The sequence below is a fragment of the Paralichthys olivaceus genome, chromosome 10 (assembly GCF_024713975.1).
Source record: "Paralichthys olivaceus isolate ysfri-2021 chromosome 10, ASM2471397v2, whole genome shotgun sequence".
Lineage (NCBI taxonomy): Eukaryota > Metazoa > Chordata > Actinopteri > Pleuronectiformes > Paralichthyidae > Paralichthys > Paralichthys olivaceus.
In genome coordinates this window covers 10,167,816-10,191,386 of record NC_091102.1, presented here as the reverse complement: position 1 = coordinate 10,191,386, position 23,571 = coordinate 10,167,816, and the positions used below count along the sequence as shown (strand labels likewise).

Genomic DNA, 23,571 nt, shown 5'->3' with positions numbered 1-23,571 from the left:
ATTTCACACCGCAACACATCACTGGATCTCTCCCTCAGTGTTTCACACCCAGTGACTCAAAGTGTGGCTCATCCAAACAAACAGCACCCTGCACACAGACTCATTCCCCCCGTGACACGACGAAAACAACACTTGTACTCTGCGGAGGCTTTTAACAAAGTTGAATTTCCAATATGGTAGGAGAGGTTGTTGTTGTTGAGCGGCTTGTTGTCATGTCCCCGCGGTGCCTGTAGTGGTGCTGTGAGGAGTCTGCTGTGGCTCCAGCTAAAATCCTCAGCAGCCTACCTACTGCTTGTAATTCGCTCCGGATAGCGAATATTTCCATGCATCCTTATTTCAAGATACACCGAGCTCGATGAAGATAACTGTTCCTCTCCTGTCGCGAATATCGATGCACGGAATAGCCTAGCTGATTCGAATAGACATTTCGGCCGACTATCTGGAGCGAATACCTTACACAGCCCATACCAATTCAAGGTAAGCGAAATCCTATCCAGCCTCGGTCTCGATTTCTGGTAGTACCGTTTCGCAGAGGCTTCAGTCGGCCAGCTGCTCAACGAGAGGCCGCTGTGCTACCCAAGCTAACAGGCCTCTCAGCTATGACTTCGTTATTTTATAAGTTGTGGTCAAACCAATCGACCCAGTACTTTAAGAGGATGTGTGGAGTTGTGCAGTGGTGGCAGTTTTATGTCTTTTAGCCTTTTAACGTAACATTATGTGGCTATGGTTCATATCGATTATTACCGAGGCCTTCGATGACAGGCCTGAAGCCTATGTAGACCCTTTGTTTGAAAGTATTTTACTATAATGTTTGCGTACATTAAAACCCCACGATGAATGGCGACAGTGTACTGTTTCCGTCTGATGATTTCAGCAACATTTTTTAAATAAATCATGACAGAAAATTGTCCTTTACAGTGTTACAATATGCTTATGTTTCCGTTTCCTGGTTAGCTACCGCCTACTAATTTATGTTTTTAGCTTCGCTAGCGTGCGAGCTAACACGGATCATTTGACTATTAGCGTATGTTGTGTGTCGACAACAAGTTATTTCTGCCTGGAGATGGATTCATTTGTGTTTAATGGACTCATATATATGTTACACGTAGATATGTTTGTATTAATATACTACAAATATTAGTATATGTCTATCGGCTCCAAGCTAACGCTGGCAAGCTAACTCCCCAGACTCAAACGGTAGTTACGCTAGCGGGCGTTAGTATGTTGCCCATCCGGTTCTCCTTATTTGACCAAAGATTTTACTTTAAGATAATCGGGTTAGTATCAACGACTCAAATGTGTCCAACACGCAGCTGAACCAACTTAAAAACACAAAGTTACCAGGCAGCAGCAAAGCTACAACTGGAGCTGAGCAACTCAAACTACAACTGGGATCACGGTGTGTTGTGATAAAACAAGAGCAGTCTGACTGTGCGGCTGTTTCTTATGACGTGAAAACAGATTGTGTGTTCCTCGTTGGTTCACTGGAGGAAGGAGGCTTTCAAAGTAGAGAAACGCCTGTGGTCAGCTGACCTGTAGCGATGTCTGCACAGTAGTGAGTGGTTTGTTTTTGGTTCTTAACTGTGTCTGGCAGACTGATGTCATACAAACGTGTTTCACCACCGTCTTGTTGTCCTGTTGGTGTTAGAATCAAAACACTCTCTGGTTACTAGCAGTTTCTCAATAGGAAACTTTGGCATAACAAAGTTCTACAGTTTCAGAGCAAACTGAACTAGCAACAATGAATTCAATCAGCCACAAGTCTTTGAATGTCATTTAAGTTCTGACTTTACAAAACATGTTTGAGCAGTAAATATTTCATAATCATCTTTGCTTTCTGAACTTTTAATCTGATTAGAGACTGATATTAATTAGCAATTTATTGAAAAAGCAATCACCTGTAGAGGTGATGATATCCCTGCCTCATAACTCTGCATGTGCATGCATGGTAACCTCTTTGGTGTGAAATGTTTGTGATGTAATTCTTGGTTTTCCCTGACTTTATCCCATCAGCTGATGTTGTCAAGGACAAGAGTCACGTGATGTACGAAGGCAAACACATACACTTCTCAGAGGTGGACAATAAGCCGTTGTGCTCGTACAGCCCAAAGCTCTGCAAGCAGCGCAGACTGAACGGCTATGCTTTCTGTATACGGCACGTTCTGGAGGACAAGACAGCCCCCTTCAAGCAATGTGAATATGTGGCTAAGTACAATAGCCAACGATGTACCAACCCCATCCCCAAGTCTGAGGACCGCAGGTCTGTATGATGTGTGAATGTGTGAGAGATCCCATATGTTACATGTGTGCACTGTGTGCTGAAGACGTGTTCTTGTTTTCCAGGTACTGTAACAGTCACCTGCAGGTCCTCGGCTTTATCCCCAAGAAGGAGCGGAAAAAGAAACACGATGCTTTAGAGGAAATGCGCTCACGGGCTCACCTGGAGTCCGTGGCTCTCAACATAACTGTGCCCTCTCTAGCTCTGAAAGCTCCCAATGGTCTAGATGAACTTCCACCATCTCCCCCATGTTCACGTCTGTTACCCCTCGGTGATGGGGAACTCCCGGACCCTTTTGCCTTTTATGAGGACGACACTGATGGGGAGGAGGTGGGTACTCCTCGGAAGGGCAACGCCATCAAGAAGAAATTACAGAGTCGTCTGGTTCTCAACCAGAAACTCTGCCATGACAAGGACCTCTTCCAGCCACCTCCTGAGCACTTTAGTCCCTCCCCCGTCCCCCGGGTCCACCCCTCCTCACCGCTCAACACTCATCTCCCACGGCAGCAGTCAGGTCTTCTCCAGCCACCCCAGCACTCCAGCGCAACATCCTTCATCTTCCCAGGACAGCAGCAGGGTTTATTATGCAATCCACCACCACCTCAGTCAGTCAACTTTCTGCCTCCAGGGATGCCCGCAAATGCAGCACCCAGTCCAGTGCAACTGTCTGGGCCATCACTTAGCAGGAAAATGCCTTTCGCTGCTACTCACTTGCCGGTCAGTTGCAAGGACAGTGTCAGTAGCAATCAGCGGCAAGTGGTTGTCATGCGTCCTGCTGCCTTCTCACCATCTGCCAGCTGTTTAGCCAGGTTGCAACATCTGGTGCAGCTCTGTGCCAAGAGACACCGGGAGCATGGAGACCTCTTTCCACATCTAGGTATATATTTAAATGTATTTACAGTTTTCCAACTCTCTCTGTTCGTCCTTATATAACAAATAGATGAGTTGCTCTAACAAGTTGCATTTTCAGGCTTGGACTGGTCAGAAGATAGTGCTGATGAAGAGGATGATGAGGAAGAGGAGGCAGAGAGATTTGTTCCTTTTCAGACCTCATGGAGACCACAGAATAGGTTGGTATCAATACTTCACCTTGCAGCATGAACTTTAACCTGATACATTTTTTGACTGCTTTCAAATGTTTCCCAAATAGGTTGGAAGACGACTGCGGTTCCTCTCGGAGAACACGGTTACTTCGGCTTTGCTCGTACCTGCGGGAGAAATACAAGCACATGTGCAGGCAGGAGAGGGCAAGTATCCGCCAGAAGAGGTACCGCTATGCCTTCCGCAAAGCCTTGCTGCATGCTGCCAGTAAAAACCCAGACTGTGCTGGGCAGCTGATCCAGGACTTTGGTGGTGCCTCTCGATGCTCTTCAAGGTACTAATGTCATATTAGTTAATTATGCTATTTTATAATTATTGTATCTTTGATTACTATTTTAAATGCACAAAACATGACAAATGTGAAGCGTTGTCAGTTTTCTCAGTCCTGCTGTTTGTCTTCACAGTGTGGCTCCAATAAAGCAGGAGAACACGAACACAGGGACCTGTACGGGCAGCACTAAGGGCCAGGCCTGCAACAACAGAGCGCTGCCTTTCACTCAGCACTGCTTTCAGCGTATCCTTCACTGTGCCACACCACAGCTGGTGGCACACTGACATCACTTTTACAGGTTTTTTTTCTGTGTATGCTGTTATGTACAATATCCTGGCTTGATGGAGTGGCATGATCACATGTCCTCTCTCTAGCATACTATGTTATTTCCTTTACTGTTCTCTGTAGACATTCTGTTGAATCGTTCCCAGCAGCTCTTTGCTAGTTGCACAGCCAAATTTGCAGATGGACAGCAGTGCTCCATCCCGGTGTTCGATATCACGCACCAGACGCCCCTCTGTGAAGAACATGCCAAAAAGATGGTGAGTTCAGTGTGTGTAGGAAAAATTCTTTGGGCCTTTTCACTTAGAACTGGAAACGGGAAAACAGATGGCTTGGTCCAAAGGTAACACAATCTGTCAACCAGCACATGTTAAGCTCACTGATTAACAAGCATCTTGTATTCAGTAATACAGCTGAGACTCCAGGAAGTTACTGGTTCTAAACAAGAAAAAGTCTGACTCTGTTAATGAGGGAAGTATAGAGATGCTGGAAGGTGCTAATAAGCTAAAGGCACATGCTAGTTTAATTACATTGCATACATGAGAAAGATTTCAGTCATCTGATCTAACCCTGGACTGAAAACGAGTAATCTTATATCCCTAAATGTAATTTTCCTTTTTTCTTGATTGTGAATGTTTTGATTTAATAATATCTCCATGTCAAGATAACTCACAGTGCCCCACAATTCTTTCCGCACAGGATAACTTCCTGCGTGGAGATGGAAACCGACGAGTGCAGCACCACCAGCAGCAACAGCGAAAGCCACGTAAAAAGACCAAACCCGCGGCGCTCACCAAAAAACACAAGAAGAAGAGGAGGAGAGGACCACGGAGGCCTCAGAAACCCATCCCTCCAGCGTTGCCACAGGGGAACCTGGGAATGCCTTCTACAAGCCTAGCGATGCCCTCACAGGCCAACATCAGGTGCGCTTCAGCTGTTCTCTCTACACTTTTGGGTTAAAGTGTTGGAGATCCACATTCCAGTAGAATTTCCTCTCACTACATTGTTTGTTGTATGTAAATATTTGTTTCATCATCTCTTCCTTGTTGTTGCAGGAGCCCTTCAACTCCAGACCTAAGTGCAGAGGAGCTTCCTGATGATATCACCAATGAAATGGCAGACATTCCAAATGACCTTGAGCTGAACCAGGAGGATTTCTCCGATGTGTTACCTAGACTACCTGAAGACCTGCAGGACTTTGACTTGTTTGAAGGTTCTTACAGCTCATGCTTGTGCATCACTGTGCTTGTTGTGTGTATAATAACAAGTCCCCTTCTCTGTGATTTCAAATCATAATTGTAGCTTGTGTGTTTGTGTGAAGGTAAGAACGGGGAGCTCCTGCCCACCACAGAGGAGGCTGAGGAGCTGGTGCGTGCACTGCAGGCTATGGGGTCCTATCCAGACTCTTTAGTGTGCCTGACCTCCCTGGGAGACCTGGCCCCATCTGAAGGAGTGGACCACCGAGCCATGACCGTGTTCCCAGGTCCGGTCCAGCCGGGGACCATGGGGGATCTGCTCAGCAACCGCATCCCTACAGAGAATTTCACCAGTCTTGAGCTGGAGGAAAACATACTGCAGTCGACCGGGGGACACTTTCCGCCCTCACCGCCGTCTCAGCCTGCTAACCAGCCCCCAACGTCATGCTCCAACCTGACCTCATCTTCCTCCACAGTAGCCCCCCCCACCACCTCACTGCTCACTCAGACCTCCATAACAGAGCGAACGTTTTCTCGGACACACACATCCCACGTCCTGGCCAAGTCGGATGGGCCCACGTCGTCTCCCCAAGGCAGCCACTACAGCAGTGAGCATGTGCCATCCCCATACAGTGACCACATATCCTCTCCCCATGCCACCTCTTTCCAGACTGACTCCCCTCTTCTGCTGGAAGTCCCTCTCAGCGGGGTACCGGGACCCCCACGCTCATCATGGAATAATCTCCCTCTTCCCCTCACTGACCCTACACAGTTTGGCAATCTCATAGGATCAGAGACTCATCTCATATCCACCTCCCTGTCCACTCCCCCCGCCACCACCACCCACTCCGTGACGCTGCAGCCCATGGCTGCGCTCTCAGCGATGCCTCAGAGCGGTTTGACAGGTCTAACAACTCCCCCCGCCCCCTCGTCCTCCCTCCCATCGTCCTCACACGATCTTCTGACCTCCACACAGCCCAAGCAACAGCTCCCTCAGTTCAGCGCGGCCTTTGGCCATCAATTGGCCTCCCACAGTGGCATCCCAAAAGACGTGCAGCCCAGCCACAGCTCCACAGCGCCTCCTGCTGGCTTCTCAATAGTTAGTGCCACTGCTGCAAGTGCCAACAGCGCCACACCACCCTTCACGCAAAGTAAATGAGAGCAGGCGGCCCGCAGCTGCAGGACGACGCTCTGGACTCAGTCACTTACAATCCAGCCGACTGGCTTCAGATTGACCACCTCTCTTCATCTGCTACATGTGTGCAATGTGGTTCTAGTGCACTATTTGATTATGAATTTGCACAATCTCAAATTGTCCTCTATTTCCATTGTTTACTCTGTAGCCAGGCGGTTCCTTTGGATTTTAAGTCAGCGTGAGTCCACTCGTTTGATGCCTTGTGGTTTCGTCAGCAGCAGGTTAGAGTCAGATTGACCAGATTTTGTGATGAATATAAACGGGTGAAAATTGGCAGAAGGACCTGCAGAGATTATCTGTGTCACAGTGCTCAGAATCATTGAAGCTTCAGTCGGTGGTCAGTTTCGTTTTGCTTTGCCAGTTTAAGTCCTGTCTTAAAATGATAATCAACTGTACCCTGCCTTGCTCAGATGGCCATTGCGTTGTTTTTATTTCTCCACCTTTTTCATACACCGCTTCTGCCACCTCCCTGAGAACAGTACAAGTTGTGACATTTGTGACCCATCATGTTTCAAGCTATTTAACTGTTATCATGATATAGAATCTTACTGAGTCAGATTTCACAGTCATGTGAATTTACCAAAAATACTTTTAAACAGCTGTTTTTATATTGTGTATACTATATATGTGCTCATTTATTGGTTTGCTCAGACGTCAAAATCTCTGACCTCACCTTTGGTTGTGGGACTCCGAGTGGCCTAGTAGACACTTGAAGAAAAACATAGTTTCTTAAAGCAATAAACACATTAACATAACTCTAGCATTGTAAGATATTTTATTGGTCTCATTACATGTAGCTTCACTTGAGGAATCGGGACTGCATCAAGAACATTTGGCCTCTTTTCACAGACCCACGATCAGGTCGGCCTAACGTCTTGTGGACTTGTGAGGCTAATAAATGAGTTTCAGTGTTATAGCATGGGTAATGACGGGTAATCCAGGGATTTAAGTGTCTACTATCAAAGGTGCTCTCTGATCCACACACACAATGGTCTTTAGTGACTTGCATGTCTTGTAAAAGGACTCCAACTATAAGACGTCAAGGCCGTGAATTGGCATTGGAAATTGACATTTTACTCATTAGCTCGGTGTAGTGTGATGATATACACAGATGTGTTGTCGAGCAAATCTGGAGTTTTGAAGCTAAATGATGCAAACCTGGATTAGATTTTTTATAATAACAAGGACTCGGCTATCTGTCTGTGAAGGACTCATACAGCAGTATAACCATGGCGTTTGATGGCATATTAGACATTTGACAGAACTGTCAGACACTGTTGAGTATTAAGTATATAGAGTAGCAGTCTCTATCTTGGGGTTTGTTGGTGAATTATTGAGTAGCAATGGATTGAAATTGTTATTTTGCAACGTATCCAGTGGAATGTGTCTTGTAGAATGAGTCTCTTGTTTTTTAATGGCTATCAAAATGGACGTAAGTTCAGTTTTAAGTCTGAGGGATCAACGTTTCTATGCTGTGTACACCGTCATTATGTTTTAAAATAATGTTCCGATGGAGAATCTGTTTTTTGATAGCTATTAAACTCCAGAATGAAGTTTGAGATTGCACGGGGCTGTGACATTTTGTGTGAGAGGACTATAATATCAATATTAGATCATGGTTGTTTGAAACAGTGGAATATATGCATCGCCTTTTCATGTCATTATGTGGAGAAAAACAGATCAACGTACAGTATGTTGCTTTTTTTCTATATAGATTTGCACAGGAGTGGATGAGGCCGGTGGTTGTTTCACATGTCCCGTGTCAGTCTTTTCCCTTTTTTTATTTTTTATTCCTCTCCGCTTATTAAACAAACAGGTGCCATCATTACCAGCTTTCAGCCTGCACCAGACCGCCCCCCCCCCCCCACCTGTTTCCAGCTGTGAGAAGGCCCAGTTCTGTCTCTTCCCTTCCAAAGAGAAAACACACATTACCAAGTGTAAACCTGTAGCTTCACCAGAGACAATGGGGCTTCTTAGTGACTGCAGTGTTTCTCACAATCAGGTTGGAAGGAAAAAAAAAAATTGTTTTGCAAGGCAATACTGTTGTATCCACATTACATGAGATTAGTCGCTACACCAGTTCACTCTCCCAACAACCACGTAGAACAAAATTCACAGGGCTCATAGGCACATGTAACTGCTTGAATTCAGAGATGGCTGACAAATTCCTATACTCATTGAATGTACTGTATTACTGTTTTTAAAGATAGGATGAGCTAATCTAGTCACCTTTTGTTATTGGTCCTTGTTTAATTTGTCTAAGGTATTTTTTGTATACAAAGGTTTACATTTTTATGTATATTTTTCTTGTGTACAAATTATGTAATATGTGTACAAACACTGTATGTAATATCTGTATATAGTGTGAGAAATTTGATCTTCTGTTTTTGGATGTATAAATAAAACTTGCTGTGAGGTATTTGCTGACACAGTTTAATGTGTTTTCTTTTTTTTTCTTATCAGACACAAATCATTTCCACTAAACATTGACAATGTTGATTCCCAGTGTCACATTTGTGTCCCAGAAACATCCCAAACTGTTTTAACATCACAAATCAACTGTTATGCTGCATTAGTAGCATTTACTTTCTCATAACCTTTTCTGATCACTTTGTGTCACTAGCCTCTGATATTTTACATACGAAATAAAAAAATAAAATGTATTTTTAGATTTTTAGGCCTGAAACACTGAACCTCGACTGCTTAACAAACATGGAAGAGAGGTAAGTTTAAGTGCTCAGAAAAAAAGGCAAATTCAATCTGTTTTAATGGCAACTATCAAACTCTGCTGATGAAAAAAATCATGTCATAATCAAAAGCTGCAGAACAGCTGCAACTACATGGACCTTGCTGTAAGATACTTTGGTCAATTAGTGCCAGCTAGCTTGGTTTAATCTACAGCAAAACAACATTCCAACTAACTAAATGCAAACAAATATTTTGGCATCAACTTTTGGTGGAAAGAGCCAATTATCCAGATTACATCCCACAAAAATACTGACACGGTTCATGAACTTCGAAAATGTAGGTTTATGTGTGTGAGGATTATTCACATGGAATTTAAAACCCCCGTCTGAGATCCTGCTGGTGTAGGTGTTTTATTTAATATAATGACACCCTCTAAAAAAACATTAAGCTGCAAGATAATTATAGTTATTTTAACACTTCGGAATTAATATTGAACACAAATTATACTTTTCAGCAATACAGAAATTGTTTTAGTTATTCACAGAAATGACTGACAGCTGTTAACATCAGGAATTTGGCGTTTTTCTCCTCTACTTGAAGCTGTTTGGTTTTCTGCTCCTTTGTTCTTAAAGCTAAATCAGTCTCACTTCCAGCTCTATGATGCTGTTGCTAAGTAATGTGGCCACATTAGGCAAAACACCCACACTCTTGTTTCTCCTCAGATCGTGAACAGTAAGTCACAATAAGTGTGTAGCTTTACATATTCAGAGTAATCACCCGAACAACTAAACTCAACAGTGCAGTAAATCAAGGAATATAAACTAGAACTAGTAGCATAGAAAAACATGGTTTCATGGGGTTCTTGTGATAAACCAAGTGAAACTAAAGGAGTCCATTGTCTCTGTGTGAACTGTTGAGTATTTAACAAGTATGTGAGTGTATTAGAATAAATTGGTTAGTTAGTCAGAGATGTGCTACTATATTTAACCGTTTATTTCTTTTAAATAAATGATTGAGAAGTGCACCTTGTCCTCACTTAAGACCCTGCCCCTCGAAATATCTGTACACGCCCCTGGTCTATAACTGTTACATCTGTTTTTAGATCCAAACAGAAGAGAACTCAGACATTCGAAAGGAGTTTGGAGCCTTCAGTTTGTGCAGTGTCACTGGGACTGGACCGAGTAGAGGAATCAGCAAGGGTGATATTTTCAAGACACTGTAGGTTGACACATACGTTTACATTGAGCCTGCTCTGAATCACAGGCAAACACATTTCAAACAGGGTCAAAGATGTGGGACTTGGTCAAATAAAGGCAAAACTGTATACATTTGTATTGAATTTTTATTATCCTCAACCATTTGACAACTTCCAATAAAACCCAACAGCACTGGCCCGATTAGCATTAACATGTATACTGGATTATAAACGGTCAGCAGAGTCACACAGAATGAAATGTACCTTTTAAGTGATTGCTATCCAGTGTTTAGTGAAACTCGAACACATCACAGAACCAAACGTCGACTCCCTCTATTACATAATACTGCTTCTCTTGGGTTATAAAAATAGTTCAATAGAATATATGCCTACTTGTGCTAAGAAGAAATGACTTCTCACCATCACACTGCTTTAAACTGCCATACAACAAACAAGGAGCAGGTGGAACTGCAACATATTGAAGCCTTGTTAAGTACCGTGATAAAGAAGAGTTCTACAAAGTGCAACACATAAAAGATAAGAATCATTTCAGACCTCGAACGTAAAAGGTGCAAACGATGGTGATTTTGTGTCTCAGATTGGGGAGTAGGGCAAACATGGCACATTTCATATAAGAGGTTTGAACAAAGAGTCATTTAAAAACAAAATCAAATATAGAAGAAAATGATTGAGTCTGTTACCTTCTTCTTGATTTTATATTTTACTTATTTGACCATTAACTCATTTAACTGTAATTCCACAATTAGATTCATGTGTACTTGGAAATTCATTGACAGAATTGCTATCGAAACGTTGATTCGTTATATTTTGGGGGCTGAGAGTGAGATGAGGAGATTGACTTCACAGTAAATATCAAACTAAAGAGGGCAGCCAGTTGTCTTAGCTTAGCATAATACTGGAATGGCGGAAATAGCTAGTCTTACTCTTTCCTATCAGCTGTTATTGAGCAGTTGCCAGGCTACCAACAGAAAGTCAGTCATGTTAATGGATACAACAGCACTGCCATAAAATCTTCATGAAACTCATTATGTTCAGGTTCTGTTGACGTGATTAGAAATTCAATAAATCATTATTATTATTATATACAACAGCAGGTGTACAGGTGACCATTATATATATAAAATGATGGACAGCTGTGACAGTGGTGTTAATATTCTCATCTAATTCTCAGCTTCAAAGTGAATACATGCGTTTCCCATTGATGTCTAAAGCTTCTTTAACTTGTGCCATGTAGTAAAAATAATTATTTATCTGACCCCACAAGATGCATCTCTGTTCTGACAATTTTTGATCTTTTCTCATTTGTCTTTTTAGGTATTGCCGCATTTTAATACCAGAGGGCAAAAAAAGAAATCACAACAAAAACATTTGATCTAACACTTTAAAGCTGACACTATTCATTCCATTCACAACAAATACTCTAAGGCTGCGTCAGCTCTGTTTAGGAATCGACATTACTCCAGTGCTGTAAAAGTATGCTACAACGCATACTGCTCAGGCCGACCAACGGGCTCCATCATGCACATTCATTTTTAACGAGTCAGAAGTAGTAGCAATGCCGCTGGTCTCTGAGCACCTCCTGGCTTTAATATGTACATCTGAGAGCAGTGTCGTCTACTGTGTGAGAAGTCTGTGTCTATATGCATCTACTGTACAACTAAAAAAACTCTCACACGTCCCAAATGGAAAGACACAGCCAGGCAAATTACACTGCATCACCAACTCCAGAGTCCAAGCTGTGAGACTTCAGGTGGACCTTTGTGTCCCAGGTAGTTTGGTGCATACCTGCAAAATACTCTAGGTCTCCTGCTACTGTTTTATGGCTACTTTGTTTATAGTAAAAGGCATTTTATACTTGAAGTGCAATTAAAGATGTAGGTACGCTGAGGAGATAGTACCACTGCAGCTCCTAGGAAGACTAACAGAGTCTTTATGAGTGATACAATACATGATGGCGCCGCCCTGTTAATTGAATGAATGGACAAAACCTCAGTTTATCTGATCAATCAAAAGCGCACAGCAAAAAAGATGGGAATGAGGCAAAGTCCAAAAAACCAACTCAAGGCCTTATGAAATCAGGACTGGAAACAGAGCATCCAGTGTGAAAACTGGCGTGGGCTTACATGATCCAGCCACTTACATTCTCATTCATTATGACAGCCACAGACAGAGTATGAAACCAAACAATTAAAGAGAATTAAGAAATATATAATAAATCTAAACATGATAGAGGGCAGCCATTTTCATTCACTGGATGAGTACTTAGAAATCAAAGATTGATACACAAAAGAACAAGTACAAAGGCAAGGCAATCTCATATATGGCCATTTTAGTCTCTCAAAATATTTACCTCACAACCAGTATCTACAGTCGCATTTGGCCATTTGTACACAGTGGTTCCATTACAAACGCTCCATTATTTTTTCATGAATCTGTAGAAATGTGCTTATGTACAAGTTTGTACAACCACCCTATAGAGCTCTTTCCATCTCCCAGAGGACCCAATCCACTTAAAGCAGGATACCTGAGTTTTCAATAGAACGCTTCAGCCCACTCCACACTCTTCACTGCAGGATATCTCTCACAGCCACACACACACACACACACACACACACTATTAATTAAGCAAGGAACTTTCTCCAGAGTGTAAACCTTTGTGAAAACCCACAAACTCACCAAAAAAAAAAGAAATCAAAGAGTCCTTGCAGAAAAGATAGCAAACACCACCCTTAAAATAAAGCCTTTGTGGAGGAGGTATTGAGAAGGGACATCTTACAGTAGTTGGCAGTCATGGTGGCAGCTCACAGGCTGGCCACTGACTGTCCTGAATGGGACCCTCTGGTGGTGCGCTAGCCTAAAAACAGACATTAAGTAGGGCCAGGATTTGCTTCAAGCAAATGAGCGATGGAGACCTTTCTGGGAGACTTCATCCTGGCCTTTGGAGGTCAGAGGAAAAGATCTGACTGCGGCCACCAGGGTGGAAAAACAGAGCGGAGCTGGATGTAGCTCCTCTCACTGAGTGGCAGCTGCATGTGGCACAGAAAACCTGACAAAAAGGAAAGAAAATATTTACCTACTGAACAGGCTGCAGGTTAAAACAAGACTAAACATCTATGGTAAGAGCAGTGACTGTAACATACACTGGGTGGATAATAGCCTCTATTCCTTTGTCCATGTGGCAAAACATATTATCCTGTATTGAAGGTAGCACAATGTTTATCTCCTGTACAGCGTCCACTTAAGAAGTGTTTTTGGTGAGGCTCAAGTCTACATGGCAAGAGCTGACTTTTATCATCCCGAGATTAACTCCCTACTCAAAGACATTAGCATGCTAACACACTTACAGCGAACATCCAAACATTAAGCATATTGGCAGCTAAGTTTTGAGGTAAATAGTCATTAATAAGTGTTTGCCTTTGGTCAATCACACACATTATTAAAGTCTACACTCTAAGAACCATGAATAACCAATATAAATGTACAGATTATAAACCATGCTAGTGACATGGCTCCTCGGTTGATGTCGGTTTGTTAGCATGTCGACATACGACCATCGGCGTATCTCAAAACTTATTGGATGGATTACTTTTCAATTTTGTCCACACATTCATCGTCCCCAGATGAGCATTAGCAACTTTTCCACGAGCAGCACCATAATGTTTAAGCTAGTGGTTCTGCATAAATCATCTGTACAGCTGCTGGATGGATCTCCATTGACATCTGATTCAGACAGGACTATAATCACTTTGATGATGCATCCACACATCTGCACTTTGATTAGGACAAACTTTTAATCTGACATTCCCATCAGCCTCTGCTTCCATTAGGGCTCCTTTGTAAATGTTATAGCAAGCTAACGTGTTGCACTAACATGCATTCAGAAGTTAGCCTTTAGTTCAAATTACCACCGTGCTCCTCACATAACCACAAACCTCAGCTGTGCACAGGTTTGACAGGTAATCAATACAATGCACTAAATGCTGTGGAGACACTTCCCTGTGGAGCAAAGTCTCAGACTGATGGCCTAATAAACTATGGAAATCCCTTGATGCTGTTAAATATAGCATAAAATGGGGACTTAACACTGTGTGGAAAATTGTCTACAACAGTGCATCTTTAGTGAATGACCTTTAATGACCTTATGCTGCATTTAAAGTTGATCCATCTCAGTCTCACCTGAACAACCTGTTTCAATCTCAAACACTTTTTTAACTTATCCATGAAAAATAACAGTTTAGTGGGTTGTAATAATATAACATGAATTACCTCTGAAGTCTCTGCACTAGTTCAGCCACCAGCGAGTCACAGATGCCAGGGTGTGTTTCTTCTGCCTGGAAAATAGCCCTCCGTAGCTCCTCTGCAACCTCTGGCTTCCCATTACTCTTTTCCTTCAGCTGTAACCACGAACACTTTTAGATAATATTGTAATGTGATGATCTACCCAAATATATTTTCTGTTAGATAGCTTCAATACTGGCAGAGCATTAAAGGACTTATTTACCTTTACTTTGATAGTTTTTTTTTTGCAATTACCCATGCAGCAAAGAAGATTTAGTGTTGACATTACCTCAGAAAACAATGGAGAAAATATTGATGATAAGCTTTGTGACAAAGGCCTCTTTGGACTCTCCTCCACCTTTGGACTCTCCTTCACCTGGAAAAAAAAGATGAATGAAAAGGGAAATCTAAGAGACACAGACAACTTACCAAGAAGAGATGCTTCACTAGAAATAAATTATGTTCTTCCTCTACAATGATGGAGCAACCTACCTCTGTCCTCGCTGGCTCAGCAGGCTGTGCTGCCCCATTCAGAACCTCTTCCAGGTCCTTCTCCCTGATGGTGTTGAAAATCCAGTTAATTGTATTGGTGCCTCGAGATGCTTGGTCATCTGACTTGCTGCAGTGACACATGATTTTAGGAACCTCATCAATGCAAGCAGCTGCTAGTTTTCCTTCAGGCTGTAAACTTGCTGTGTTCTGCTATCACTGAGCTGGATAATGACAGTGCAGGCAACTTACCCATTATATTCATCATTGCTTGATTCTTCTTGCGATTGCTCTGATTTCCACCTCTTGTATCGGTCGATCAGCTCCGACAGATAGGAAGTCTTTTTGGCGTGCCTTACTATGTACTTGTGCTTTAACAGCTCTTTGGCAGTTGGCCTCTAAGGAAAACACACATATGACAGTGAATATCAAAATAGCTTTCTTTGCATTGTGTGTACAAGAGTCTTTTTAACTTACAAAACTAGGCTCCTTATTTAAACAGGCTTCAACAAATTCTTTCAGTGGTTTACTGTAGCTTCCTTCCAGTGTCGGGGGATTGTTCTTTGGGATGAGGAATAAAACCTTCATAGGGTGAAGCTCAGAGTGGGGGGGCTCTCCTTTAGCCAGCTCTATTGCTGTTATTCCTAATGACCAGATGTCGGCCTGTAAAACAAAGAGATGAGCGACAAAACAATGGGTTTATCAGTGCAAAAGAATCTCACACACAGACATGATGCTGTGTGATATGACATATAAAGTGGCTGTCTGTAGCTGCATGGGTGTGTTTGAGGAAGTTCAAACTAAAAACAGTGACATAGTGGTTCTGTTGACGAGCCACACTGACTCATTTTGTGGCTATTCCAAAAATATGTTCACAGTCATTTCTTAGTTAGAAAAACAAGCAGGCAGCATGTAACAGCAATGAAAAGACAAAGACATACAGAAAGTATAAGCAAATTATCTTTCTACTGATTCGCAGTACCCTGCACAGAACATATTCATACATAAAAAGAACTTTCCTACATATTCTGCATATTTACATGTAGAATATGTTAAAGGATATTATTAATATTATATATTATAATATGTTTCTCAACTGCGTCTCAACATTGGAAATAATTAGGTGATGGGTGTGAATAAAGTGCATAGTCATCCATTCAGAGTTTGGTTCTGTTTTTCCTCTTCACTGTCAATTTCTTGCTCATTGCAGGAACAGTTGGATTTCTCTCTTTAATATTGTAGGATCAGTAAAATGCGTCTAGATAATATTAACTGTGAGTTAGTGCAATACAAATAAAATTGAATTTTGCACGCAGTCAGCAAAATTTATACATCAGCTACATTAAATTTCCATTTCCAGTAGAGACACTAGGACACCGGAACCTTTTTGATAGTCCTCACTATGCTGATCTTAATTGAGCATAACACATGTTGCAAACATAACAAGTTGCTCGAGCCCAACGGATAAGCTCCCACTACTCCCCTACGTTCAGTCCAACACAGCTGATGTGACGGTAAGCTTTTAAAACCAAGCTGACCACAGAGATGCCCAGCTGTCAGCTTCATAGTCAACTTACAGCTGTCATAAGTAATGAAGTGTATAACCTTCACTGACACAATATAACTCACAGATGACATCATACATTTAAACATGTTCAAACAACATCATTAATCAATTATTTTCCAGCACTGAACTCGACTGTGATAAGACATTGGGAGAATTTTAACCTTTGAATCGTAGGCAGATTGCTTTATAACCTCGGGTGCCATCCAAAAAGGTGTTCCGACAAATGTGTTCCTCTTTATCTGTGTGTCTGTCAACTGGCCGGCAACTCCGAAGTCTGCCAGCTTCACGTCGCCTTGTTCTGACAGCAAGACGTTGGCAGCTAAAAGCAAGACACACCAGAAGATGACATGATTTTAGTGCTTATATGAACACATTCAGAACTTTAAAAAGACAAAGCACCAACCAGTTTGGTAAAATCATTGTTCCAAACCTCTGGCAGTAACCTTGTTTCTATAATGGAACATTAATGTTGGAAAAACCTGATTATCTGGCAAAGTAAACTGTTAACCTTGTTGCAGAATGTTTTTGTATGCAACACAAAAAAGGACATGGAAAATAGACAGGAAAACTATAGCGGGCTGGATGATGACAGTTGGGAGGGTGCTCCATCAATGAGGCCAAGGACGCATTTGTGTTCACAAAGCTAAAAATATGTGGCAACATGCATCCCAGACCACCTTCTGATGTGGTCTGAATGACTGGCTCACAAATGCATTCACACCTGTACTTAAAGTCTATGTGTGATGAGATCATCAGAGTCCAATGTTAATGCCAAGTCTGAACAGAGCTTATGAAGCATTGTTCAAGAAAAGCTGTATAAACTAAGCTCCTATCTACACCGCTCTTAACACAGCATATGTAGCTGTGTGTGCTTCAGTGCTATAAATGTAAACAAATAAAATGTCTTCCTCTATTACCGATCACTGTTATAAACAAAGGTTATTTGATCCTACAAAAAGACACATCATTGACAGACTGCTGCATTTACATTCAAAAGTGTGGGCAATCATGATTTAAATGACTGTCTGGATCTGATAAAAACAATCCACTGAAACAAGGTTTATTAATAATTGTCCGTCCTCTGAATTATGAAAACAAAACACGCCAGAGCACAAAGACCTGCTTGTGGTAACAAGGTTACCTTTGATATCTCTGTGGATTTTCTTTTCAGAGTGAAGATACTCAAGACCTTTGAGGATTTCTCTCAGGATCGTGGCAATCTGTGTTTCATCCAGAGCACCTGGCTCCAGCTAGAAGATATGACAACAGGTACATTTTGAAAAGATGGCACAAATGTTACACTGTATTTGAACAAAATAAAACTGTAATAATTATCAACAAATTTAAAAAATCAATTTTTTTTAGATAGACTTACCAAATCAAGGGCTGATCCTCCACCCAAGTATTCCATAATAATCCATAATTTTGTACCCTGAAAAGTAAATCAGAAATCAGCGACACAGTCTAGATTGTGTTCATAGTTTCAGCTGTAATTATGATAGATTGACAGTTTATATTCACCCTTTTCACTATTCTTAAATTGTATTGGAATATATTGATGCTAAATTCCCCTTTTTCACGCGTGTCATTCACTTGAGCAGTTTTGGAGAGTAGTGTAAGGTTGCACTGGCTGTGGTTGTGGTTATATAAACGTCACTGATGACATGAAGGAAACATTAAGACTAAGTTACATTTGTGGTCAAGCCATTTTGTATTAAATGCTACCAGCTTGCCTTAGGAAAATACATGTATGTGATATAAAAGCAACTAGGAATAATGACATTCAACATATGGTATATGGCAATTTGCTTTATTATGTATGCAGTAACAAAGCAGAGCCTTTGTTCTGTACATGGCTGAATTGGTACTAGTCCGGTGGACATGCTAATGCTCTGTGTTCAGTCTGTTAGAGAAACTGACACTACTTAATATAAAGGTCAGTTGACTGTTGGCCAGCATAATTCTTATTTTCGCCACGTCAGTCCTTTGTGAAGCACTTTGTGCTGCACTGTACAAAGGTTTGATTGATTGACATCATTATCTGTTTATTGACCAACACTCCCACTATTAATAATTAAATATCTAACTAGAACAGACTGGTGTAAGCTTTTCCAGCAGCTAAATCTACTCCTCATTAATCTGTCCCGTGCATTTACACCTAACAAGCAAAGCAGGTTAGTTTAAATTCAAACCTTATAACAAAGGAAACTATAAGAGGAAACCAGAGGTACAAACAATCTTTCTTCATAATCTCTACCCAGAAAATAAACAATCCAGATAAATTAGCCAATGCTCAAGAAACATTTTTAAAAGTCTTATCATCAGTGGGCAGTGCGCTGATGGACAATCCTCAGAATATATGATCATACATTATGAAAAAGGTTTTTTAAAGTAAGAGCACATCCTCTCTCTATAGATGAATCCTGCGTATGTCTGAAACACCAGATACATCTCATCTGTCTGATCCACTTGTGCTCAGGAGTCTTGTGTAACACCATCCCCACAACTCCACATCTATGGATATGACATCTGAGTTTATGTGCTGTGATTTCCAGGTGCACTCAAGTCATCTTAGGATGTCAAACTCACTCAGACTGTCTCAGCTGCTGCCCACACTGACAGGAGCAGTGACATCTTGATGAGCCTTCCACTGATATATCAGTATCTGTTTGTTTCTTGATATGCACAGATATGAAAACTTTTATTTTACCGAGTAAACCATGCAGACAAGATTTGCATTTATGTCACTTTCAAAAATGTCAGATGAATATTGCAGGGTCTGTGCACTTGTAGGCCATGCTGCACTCTTCAATGCATTAAAGGGCTGGAATGTATTCATTGTCAATCAGGAGCTATGACAAGTTCACAAAATTAGGTTTTTTTCAAAGGTTAGAGCTTACCTTGAGATAAGAGCCAAAATACTTGGTGATAAATGGACTGTCACACTGGCTGAGAACTGTGATTTCCTGTTGAATGTCCTCTATTTCGTCCTCTGCTTCTTCCAGATCAATAATTTTAATAGCCACAACTTTCTGAGTCCGATTGTCGATGCCTTTAAAAACTTCTCCAAAAGAGCCCTGTCCTATCCTCTCCAGCTTGGTAAATAGCTCCTCCGGATTGGCTCTGAAATTCTGTGTGACAGAGAGAGAATGCATTTTAGTGCATTTTAAATAATGCAGAACACATCCTGTTTGCTTTGTTTGTCCAAACCACAGTCTAAACCTTTAGTATACAGTGCTCTATTACATGACAAGGAAAAGCAGCATCATATCCTTATATTATATATACTACACTCACGATAGATGTTTTTGATAAGATTAATAAACCCCGCAGCCTGGCTGCAGCTTACTTTGTCTCTATAATATACAAAGTCAGTGCAAACACAGATGGGTTAACACATCAGCACAAGTTTATAATATTTTGGTTGTGTTGTGAGCAACATTCTCCTGACAATACAACTTCTGTACTTTGCAGTTCATCTTAGAACAAATAATGAGGATTTTAGTAACACTTAAATCATTAGACAGCAAAACACAAACATAAATAAGGCTTGATGACCTCTCCCATAAAGGCCAAACAGAAAACTGAAGCACTACATCCTCACTTATTGACGGATCTTAATGGCTTATTTCCCCATGGAACACCAAGGAGGGAATAATGGTCTTCTGGTTGGCCAGTTCAATTTCCCTTTGTGCATCATTAGCCTAAACTGTCTGAGTAGTGTTTGCAGTGCCATAAATGTTATGATAAAAGTTGTGCAAAAGTAAGTCTATCAAGACAAAGTTGCACTTTGATTAAAAAATAGAAAAAAAATAGAAATCCAACTAATTGCATTTTTTGCATTAGCTTTAATTATAAAGAATTTAGGTAGCAGGTAACCCTGCCAGTAGAGAATGATCTGTTGCCTCAGGCTGCACATTGCTTTGGAGTCCCCTCAGAGAATTGTTTCCTGTAAAAGAGCTAATGCATGGTGGTGAAGCCTATATGGAAATGGAGAGATGAGCAGCTGCACTTTGAAAAACTGGCAAAGAGGGGGCTGCAGAATAATCAGACAGCAAAGGGAATTTACATCAAAGACAAAAAGGCAGAGCGCTGCAGAATAAAGCAGAATAGAAACAACACAGCCAAATTACTATCATAACACTGGTGCGGTCAGTCATCCAGGTGAAAATTAAAATGTTGAGGCCGACCTCTGTAAAAACAATGGGAAAATCAACAAGGGCACTGTGACCACAGACTACACACGATGGGAATGTACTTGCCATAGCCACAGTCAGCAGGTTTACAGCAACAAACTAAAGCTGCCTGAACCTCGCTCTAAAAGCATGTGTTTGATGCTCTCCCATCTGAAGCACACAACTGTGTAGTCTAGTCCTCACAACCCTGAAAATTGAAGGCTTGCTGCCAGTTCTCCATCTGCTAACACCACTGCATAGTAACCTGTTGGTTCAGATGTGCTGCTTTCCCTCTAGACCTGTATTTGTCTGTGCATATACTAATGAAGCACTCACAGCACAAGAAAAATAGCCATATAAATGTGCTGTGAAAGGAATAATCATGTATGTTCTGGTTATGTCCCTCGGGCAGGCTGTCAGCACAGGGACAGTAGTGTGGCCTACTTTGTCCTTGATAGTGTTTATAGAAAAAAGTACAAAAACAATAAGTAAACATATTAGTGGGTTGGTTGATTATCACTATGTTATTAATTAGTTAATAATTGTTATTTTGAAACATGCTCTGGTCTAAGCTTTCAATAAATAGAGATTAACTGCCTCTCACAATTTGAATTCAAATATTTGGAGTTTTTTTCCTGTTCTTACCAAATGAACGCCTTAAAGGTCAGTGTGTAAGATTTAGGTGAAAGGGAACTATTGGCAGAAATGTAATGTAGAATAATCCTCATGATGTTTTCACTACTTTGTTTCATGAAGATATAATTGTAGTCCTTCAGCCCAGAAAAGGCCCTTTATATTTAAATACTTTATATTTACATCGAGGGGGTCCTCTCTACGCAGGCCACCATGTTCTTTACATTAGTCCAGACAGAACAAACTAAACACCTTTTTGAGTTTTTATGACAACTGAAGCTACCACAGGTTATTTGTCATGTTTGTGAGGTGATGGGTGTTAGCTGCAACATGCAACTTCAACACTCACTATCACCAAATTAGGAGACGACAACTTGTGATCTATGAAACTGTGACGTGCATTTTTAGTCTGTAATGGCTGCATGGAAGTCTATGAATTACGATCAGTCAGAATAAAGAGCATTGTGGTTACACGGGCTGTCTGTCACTTAGTGGCTTTAGGTTGTAACAGAGAGACACACAAGATGACAGCCGTGTCTATGGAAAGCTTAGACCACACACAGTTAATCTGCACTTTGACATAAGAGCCTTTATCACTGAAAAGCTAAGGTTGGTAGTGATGCAGGGGTTGAGGTTAAAATAAAGTTATTAACAGGGTGATCCTTCAAGTTCCGAGCTACGGGAGAGGGAGACATTCAAGTTAACAAGTGTTGTGGCTCTAAACCAGAAGAACCGACCTCTGAAAGTTAAAGTGACAACATGATGTATTTACCTGAATCCCATGCAGTCCACTCTGAATAGGGGAGTGAGCCATGGCGTCAGGTCGGCAGAGATGACGCCTTTCCTCGGCTTTTCTGTTTGTCTTATCAGTGGTTAAACGTTGATTTCCCCGCGAGCCGCCGGTTCGAGTGACCCTGTCCGCGTTCTGTGCTCGTTAATGTCTCAAACGGAGATGTCGCCAGCTTTTCAGAAAGATAAACTCGACTTGTCAGCTCGCACTTTGAACTGCCTTCCCTCTCCCCACTCGCCTTCCGCAGTCAGCTAGCCCTAGCCGTGTTAGCTACTTTAGCAGCTAGTTAGCAAACAGTTAGCTGAACGATTATATCTCCCGCTGCGGTCTCTCTCGGCGGCTGGTCGGCGGTTTCCCGACGCTGGGCTGGAGGTCTGGTCTGACACCGTCGCACACGGCAAATGACTGCTCACTGTTGTGTGTTCTATATCGCTTGTTGTTGTATTATCTTCTCACTTTTCCTAGTCGCCCGCCGCCATCTTGGCTAATGTTATTTTCATTTCCCAGAGGACCAATCAGAAGAGGGTGTGCAGGTGTCGTCATTCGTTAACTGACATACGTCACAGGAAGAAGGCCGTTCTCACAGGTGCCGGAAACACGTGGTCTAATGTTCAAGCTGACTGAGCCGTTTTACAAAGTAACTAAGTACATTTATTAAAGTCAAATACAAGAGTACATTGTTCAGGTATTTGTTGTATCTGATATTTTTTGCTACTCATTTCGTCACCACCATTCAGAGGAAAACCGTGCACGCTTTTTATGTGTAAATTGTAAAATAAATTTTCATTATACAGCTTCAGTTTAATGTTCAAGTTGATTCACTGTCATGGTCTTCTGTAATTGCGAGTTACACTTGCACTACGTTCACACAACCTGATTTAGTTTTTCTTCTATGTGACATAGATCTGATTGTTTAATGACAATGTGAACAGCACAAATTACATGGAATCTGATGTGTTTAGGCCACTTTCATATTTGGTTTGAAATCTGATACAGATCCGATTTTTTGAAAGTCTGAAGAGCCGTATCAGAATTCAATGTGACTTTTACGTCACTCTATATCGACATTCCTCATAATTCTGAGCAGGAGCAGGGGTGAGTGAGTGTCACAGGTGAAAAAACAAATATGGAAGACAGCTGGGACAAGTGGTCAGTGGAGGGACAGTGAGGTGACATGTCTGTGCGAGCACAACGTATCGTAACCAGTCTGTTTGAAAGCATCAAGAGAAAAATTAAAGCGTAAACGCTCACATCTGCGGCCTCCATATTTATTACAGACTTCTTCTCCTTGTTTACCTCTGTACACAGCATGCTGCGTGTGATCTTGTTGTTCTTCAAACTGACAAATCAGTGCCAGACTAGTTCACATTGGAGTCTGATATTGGACACATATTACAGGAGAGTGTCAATAG

At 41.6% G+C, this 23,571-nt stretch overlaps 2 protein-coding genes across 4 annotated transcripts; one reads left to right on the top strand and one right to left on the bottom strand.

Annotated features, from left to right (window-relative positions):
- Positions 1-184: 184 nt before the first annotated feature.
- On the top strand, positions 185-8,750 carry ino80da (INO80 complex subunit Da). The gene is made up of 10 exons (XM_020089948.2): positions 185-477; positions 2,014-2,260; positions 2,344-3,155; positions 3,249-3,348; positions 3,429-3,653; positions 3,784-3,893; positions 4,059-4,192; positions 4,632-4,855; positions 4,988-5,145; positions 5,254-8,750. Exons 2-10 carry the CDS (start codon positions 2,043-2,045, stop codon positions 6,285-6,287), a joined length of 3,015 nt encoding a protein of 1,004 aa, XP_019945507.2. The 5' UTR covers positions 185-477; positions 2,014-2,042; the 3' UTR covers positions 6,288-8,750.
- A 1,585-nt stretch (positions 8,751-10,335) lies between these two features.
- On the bottom strand, positions 10,336-22,680 carry stk24a (serine/threonine kinase 24a (STE20 homolog, yeast)). Of its 3 annotated transcripts, none has more exons than XM_020090102.2 (11): positions 22,142-22,680; positions 19,462-19,692; positions 17,937-17,993; positions 17,703-17,811; positions 16,723-16,880; positions 15,472-15,657; positions 15,247-15,392; positions 14,998-15,124; positions 14,795-14,881; positions 14,494-14,621; positions 10,336-13,273 (listed from the first exon to the last, which is right to left on the bottom strand). In XM_020090102.2, the coding sequence occupies exons 1-11, from the start codon at positions 22,181-22,183 to the stop codon at positions 13,240-13,242; spliced, it is 1,305 nt and encodes a 434-aa protein (XP_019945661.2). In that variant the 5' UTR covers positions 22,184-22,680; the 3' UTR covers positions 10,336-13,239. The 3 variants fall into 3 exon arrangements, with proteins under 3 accessions (XP_019945661.2, XP_019945663.2, XP_019945662.2); XM_020090104.2 differs by having other exon boundaries at positions 14,998-15,061; XM_020090103.2 differs by lacking the exon at positions 10,336-13,273 and having other exon boundaries at positions 14,490-14,621.
- Between the last annotated feature and the right edge of the window lie 891 nt (positions 22,681-23,571).